This window comes from Trifolium pratense, linkage group LG2, assembly GCF_020283565.1.
Source record: "Trifolium pratense cultivar HEN17-A07 linkage group LG2, ARS_RC_1.1, whole genome shotgun sequence".
NCBI classification, from domain to species: Eukaryota; Viridiplantae; Streptophyta; class Magnoliopsida; order Fabales; family Fabaceae; genus Trifolium; species Trifolium pratense.
This window is the reverse complement of record NC_060060.1, coordinates 48,185,589-48,190,398: the sequence shown is the minus strand read 5'-3', so window position 1 is coordinate 48,190,398 and position 4,810 is coordinate 48,185,589. Positions and strand designations below refer to the sequence as shown.

The 4,810-nt window shown below is 36.4% G+C and overlaps 1 protein-coding gene across 1 annotated transcript; it reads left to right on the top strand.

Annotated features, from left to right (window-relative positions):
• Nucleotides 1-3,123: 3,123 nt before the first annotated feature.
• On the top strand, nt 3,124-4,495 carry LOC123904832. Its single transcript, XM_045954442.1, has 4 exons — nt 3,124-3,684; nt 3,781-3,979; nt 4,040-4,183; nt 4,293-4,495. The coding sequence occupies exons 1-4, from the start codon at nt 3,124-3,126 to the stop codon at nt 4,493-4,495; spliced, it is 1,107 nt and encodes a 368-aa protein (XP_045810398.1).
• Nucleotides 4,496-4,810: the final 315 nt, after the last annotated feature.

Here is a 4,810-nt window from a genome sequence, read left to right as displayed (position 1 = left end):
CTTCAACACGAAAGCATGATGTCTTTCGCATGTTTTCATCTAGTACTCGAGTTTTCATCTTCGGAAGGAACATTGGTTATCCATGACAGGGAGAGTCATGTGTTTATTTGTTGTGATTAAATCTGATAAAATAAGTTCAAAGAAGAAAAAGAGAGATTCTACCTCTAGAGTACCTCTCACCATGTCTGATTTGGTTTGTGGTGTCAAATCCAATGTTGACACATCTGTCAAACCCTCAGTTGCTGAAACCATTGAAGAGGTTGTTGTTGATACCATAATCCCAGATTCTGGTATATCCTTTGTTGGTGAAACCCTAATTTCTGAAAATCACAATTTGTCTTGGAATTTATGGCAACCTGATGTGAATATTGTAGATACCACAACTACAATAGCTGATAGTGGTAAAACCACTAATACTACTGATGTTGTGCCATCAACAGATGATGTTTTTGGTCCTGATGTTGATTCACTCAAGGAGACTGCTCCTGAGTCGAATGTTGAGAAGGATGTTGGAGCATATGTGGCTCCACCTGGTTCATCTAATAAAGAATCAGGGCCTGAATCTTCTGATAAAGATCCAAAATCACAAAGCAAAGCTGAAACTGAGGCAAATAAGGATTCATAAGGAACTGAAAGGGTCTCTCAAACTGAAGAGAGTGATCAAACTGAGACACTTAATGAAGAAGTGGTTAATTCTAAAAAGGATGTGTATGAGAAAACTGAGTCTGTTGAGAAATCCGTGTTAGACAATGTTGTGGATGTTGAAAACTATGAGTCCAAAAAGAAAAATCCCAAAAAAAACTCATCATGGTATGGCCAAAAGGTTATGAAGAAATTCAGGGCAAGCTGTGCCTACTTCAAGCAAGACACCTGCTACTAGAACAAAGACCACTGGTGTTAGGCCAAAGAAGGGCTGGAGTAAAGTATCTATTCCTACTAGTAAGAAGAAGCAGAGTCTCAAAAGAAAAGAAGCTTCATCTAGTGACTCTGAGTATGATGTTGAGGAGAATGTGCCAAACATTACACCCTCTGCCTCAAAGAAGAAGTCTGGTGGAATAAAGATCCCTCAAAATGTTCATGTTGCTCCCTATGACAATGTTTCATTCCATTATGTTGTTTATGCACAGAGATGAGATTTTGTGTGCAAAAGAAGACTTGCACTGGAGAGAGAATTGGGAAAATATGCTCTAGAATGTCAAGACATCTTGGACCTCATTGAGCAAGCAGGTTTAATGAAGACTGTGAAGGGATTTGGTCCCTGTTATGAAAAACTTGTAAGAGAGTTTCTGGCGAATATTTTTGAAGATTGTGACAATCCATTGAGCAAGGAATATCAGAAAGTACATGTTAGAGGAATGTGTGTGAACTTCTCCCCTGCTATGATCAACAAATATTTTGGAAGGAGTGAAAAACCTCAAGTTGAGCTAGAGGTATCTGATAGTGCTGTGAGTAAGGAAATTACTACTGGGAAAGTTAAAATTTGGCCAAAGTTCATGAAGTTGTCTACTACAAAACTATCTGTCAAATATGCTATTCTCAACAGAATTGGTGCAGGCAATTGGGTCCCTACCACTCACACATATGATGTGGCTACATGTTTGGGAAAATTCATTTATTTTGTTGGTACTAAAACTCTTTTTGATTTTGGTGCATATATTTTTGGTGAAACTGTTGAACATGGCAATTCCTTGGATATAAAGATGCCTATTGCTTTTCCTTCATTATTATGTGGGATAATCTTAGAACATCATCCTGATATTAAGAATGCAATTGATGTCACTATGACAAGAAAGTCTTCTCTTACGCTTCATCACAAACTGTTTGGGGAAACTCATGTGCCAGACATTGTTGGAACAGATCATCAATAATTAAAAGGAGATAAATCCAACATTTATATGATATAGATCATCAATAAAAAAAATTAGAAAAATTAAAAATTATTTGATATGTTATAGACCCATTAAGATTAACGTTTTATGAGTTTCTCTTAAATACCGTTAATTTTTATAAGTCTCAATAATATATCAAATGATTTTAAATTTTTCTAAATTTTTTTATAGATGATCTATTCGATATAAACTTTCAATCCAACAATAAATTTTATAAAATTTATATTCATTATAATAGTATTGAGATCATCGTAGCATTTTATGGTTGATCACCACATACATATATAGAGATAAGACCAAGAAACACAAATATTTAGAGAGATAAGAATCGTGTGAATGTAAGACCAAGAAAGACACAAGAATCCTGCCACAAATATTTACCACATACGTACATATATAGAGAGATAAGAATCCTGCCACATATATATATATATATATATATATATATATATATATATATATATATATATATATATATATATATATATATATATATACGACAACACACAAGCTAGGGTGGACACGCCTTTTTCCCGAAACTTCTATTCTGCCAACAAAAAAGGTTGCTTATAATTTAACTTGCCTCAAAAGTTTTTTGGGAAATCAAATATGTGTTTATACTGTTATGGATTTGATATTTTTGACTTCTTAATATTAGAGGACTATGTTGAATCTAAGAGGACTCTAGATGATTAATTCATATTGTGCATAAGCTGACTTGGTGTGCAAGCTAGCAAAAAAAGTGAAAGTGTAACTAATTGCTTGAGAAGCAAGTTAGTTAGTTTGTTAATAGAGTTTGTTAGATTCAGTTAGTGTTTGTTTCACCTAGGTTGTTAAAGTGTTTTAGAGTCAGTTAGGGAGTTGTTAGTTGGTTAGGGCCTAAGAGAATCATCAACCATTGTGATGATCTAGTATAAATAATTGGCTCATGATTAGTGATTGTATTCAACTACTTTTCCCCATTGAGGATGAATAAAACTGATTCTATTTTTCCCTAATCTTCTTCTTCTTCCTCTGTTAAACAAGTGCTTTTCATTCCTTCCATCCATTCACCATTGTTGCAGCAACAAGGATAGTAGATCCTGCAGAAACTGTGCTCATTGGCGTGGCCAGAGTGCAGTGCAGCGCGCGCGTGTATCCTTGTGTGCTAGGCCTGTGCAGGCCAAAGTGATCCAAGCCAAAAGCTTCAGCTGCGCCAACATCTGGCATCAAGAGCCTGGTTCGTGCTTTAACCATGGCAACCTTCAACAATGGTCAATTCCCTGCGAATCTTCCAGTCTTGGATGGAAAGAATTATGATAATTGGAGCAAACAGATGAAAGTTTTGTTCAATTATCAAGATGTGATGGATCAAGTGATTAATGGTGTGGAATCACTCCCAGAAGGTGCAACAGAGGTTCAAAGAACTCAACACAAAGAATTGAAGAAGAAAGACTACAAGGCATTGTTCATAATCCATCAAAGTGTAAGCCCTGATATCTTTGAAAAGGTTGGAGATTGTGAATCAGCTAAGCAAGCTTGGGATATCTTGGCTACAGCTTATGCTGGAGATCAGAAGGTGAAGAAAGTGAAGCTACAAACCCTAAGAAGCAAGTTTGCACAGCTACAAATGGAAGAGAAAGAAACTGTAAGTGAATTCTTTACAAAGATTGCAAAATTAGTTAATGAAATGAAAGCATGTGGTGAAATTGTGTCTGGTACAATGAGAGTTGAAAAGATACTGAGATCTTTAACTCCTAAGTTTGACTATGTGGTAGCTGCAATAGAAGAGTCTAAAGATCTTGACACTATCAAGGTTGAGGAACTGCAAGGGTCTTTAGAAGCACATGAGCAAAGGATGAATTAGAGAAATTCTGATAAATCCAATGGTGAGGTAGCATTACAAGTACAGCAGGGTAACAAGAATAAGAAAGGAAAGGGAAAATGGCAAGGCAATAAGGGAAAAGATAGTTATCAGAATGGAAATGGAAAAGAGAATCAAGATACCAAAGGAGGTGGAAATCAGAAGAAACAGTTCAATGGTGGTAGAGGTGGTTACAATGGAGGTGGAAGAGGTGGAAGAGGTGGAAGAGGTGGCAGAGGTGGAAGAGGCAAGTTTGATAAGAAACACATTCAATGCTATAATTGCCAAAATTATGGTCATTTTGCAGATGAATGTAGATTCAAAGAGGAATCAAGTGATGCTGAAGCCAAAATGGCTAGAAATGACGATGATGATGAAGGCTCAGTTATGCTTCTTGTAACTACAAAAGATGAAAGTGACCTTCAAGATGAAGGCTACTCAGAATCACAATGTCAAGTTTGCAGACAATAGCAGTCTTGCAGTACAAGCTATTGGTGATGTAACAATCAAAAGAAAGGATGGCAAGTGTTCAGTGATTTCTGGTGTATTGTACATACCAGGTATGAAATGTAATCTACTCAGTATAGGCCAATTGCTAGAGAAATATTACAGAATTATAATGGAGAATAGGTTGCTGAAAGTGTACAACACTAAAGGCAACTTGATGTTAAAAACTGAAATGTCAAAGAATAGAACATTCAAGATTGGGCTCAATGTTCTGAATCACAAGTGCTTGATGACTGCATCAAGAAGAGAAGAATGAAGATGGCACTATAGAATGGGGCACTTGAATTTCAAGGACCTCAGCTTACTGCAAAAATCAAAGATGGTGACAGGCTTGCCAAGCCTGCAAGTGCCTGAAGAAATTTGTGAAGAGTGTGTGCAGTCAAAGCAGCACAGAGGAAGCTTCAGCAAGCATGCAGCAAGTAAAACCAATGGTGTACTTGAAGTGGTGTATTCAGATGTATGTGGTCCAATGCAAGTGAACTCAATTGGAGGTAACAGGTATTTTGTAAGTTTCATAGATGACTTTAGCAGAAAACTATGGACTTACTTGATAAGCAAGAAAAGTGATGTG

Coding starts and splice junctions, on each gene's coding strand:
- LOC123904832 (XM_045954442.1), top strand. CDS start 3,124: ATGGCAACCTTCAACAATGGTCAATTCCCTGCGAATCTTCCAGTCTTG. Junction 3,685..3,780: donor AAGATCTTGACACTATCAAG/GTTGAGGAACTG, acceptor TTACAAGTACAG/CAGGGTAACAAGAATAAGAA. Junction 4,184..4,292: donor AGGCTACTCAGAATCACAAT/GTCAAGTTTGCA, acceptor TGTACATACCAG/GTATGAAATGTAATCTACTC.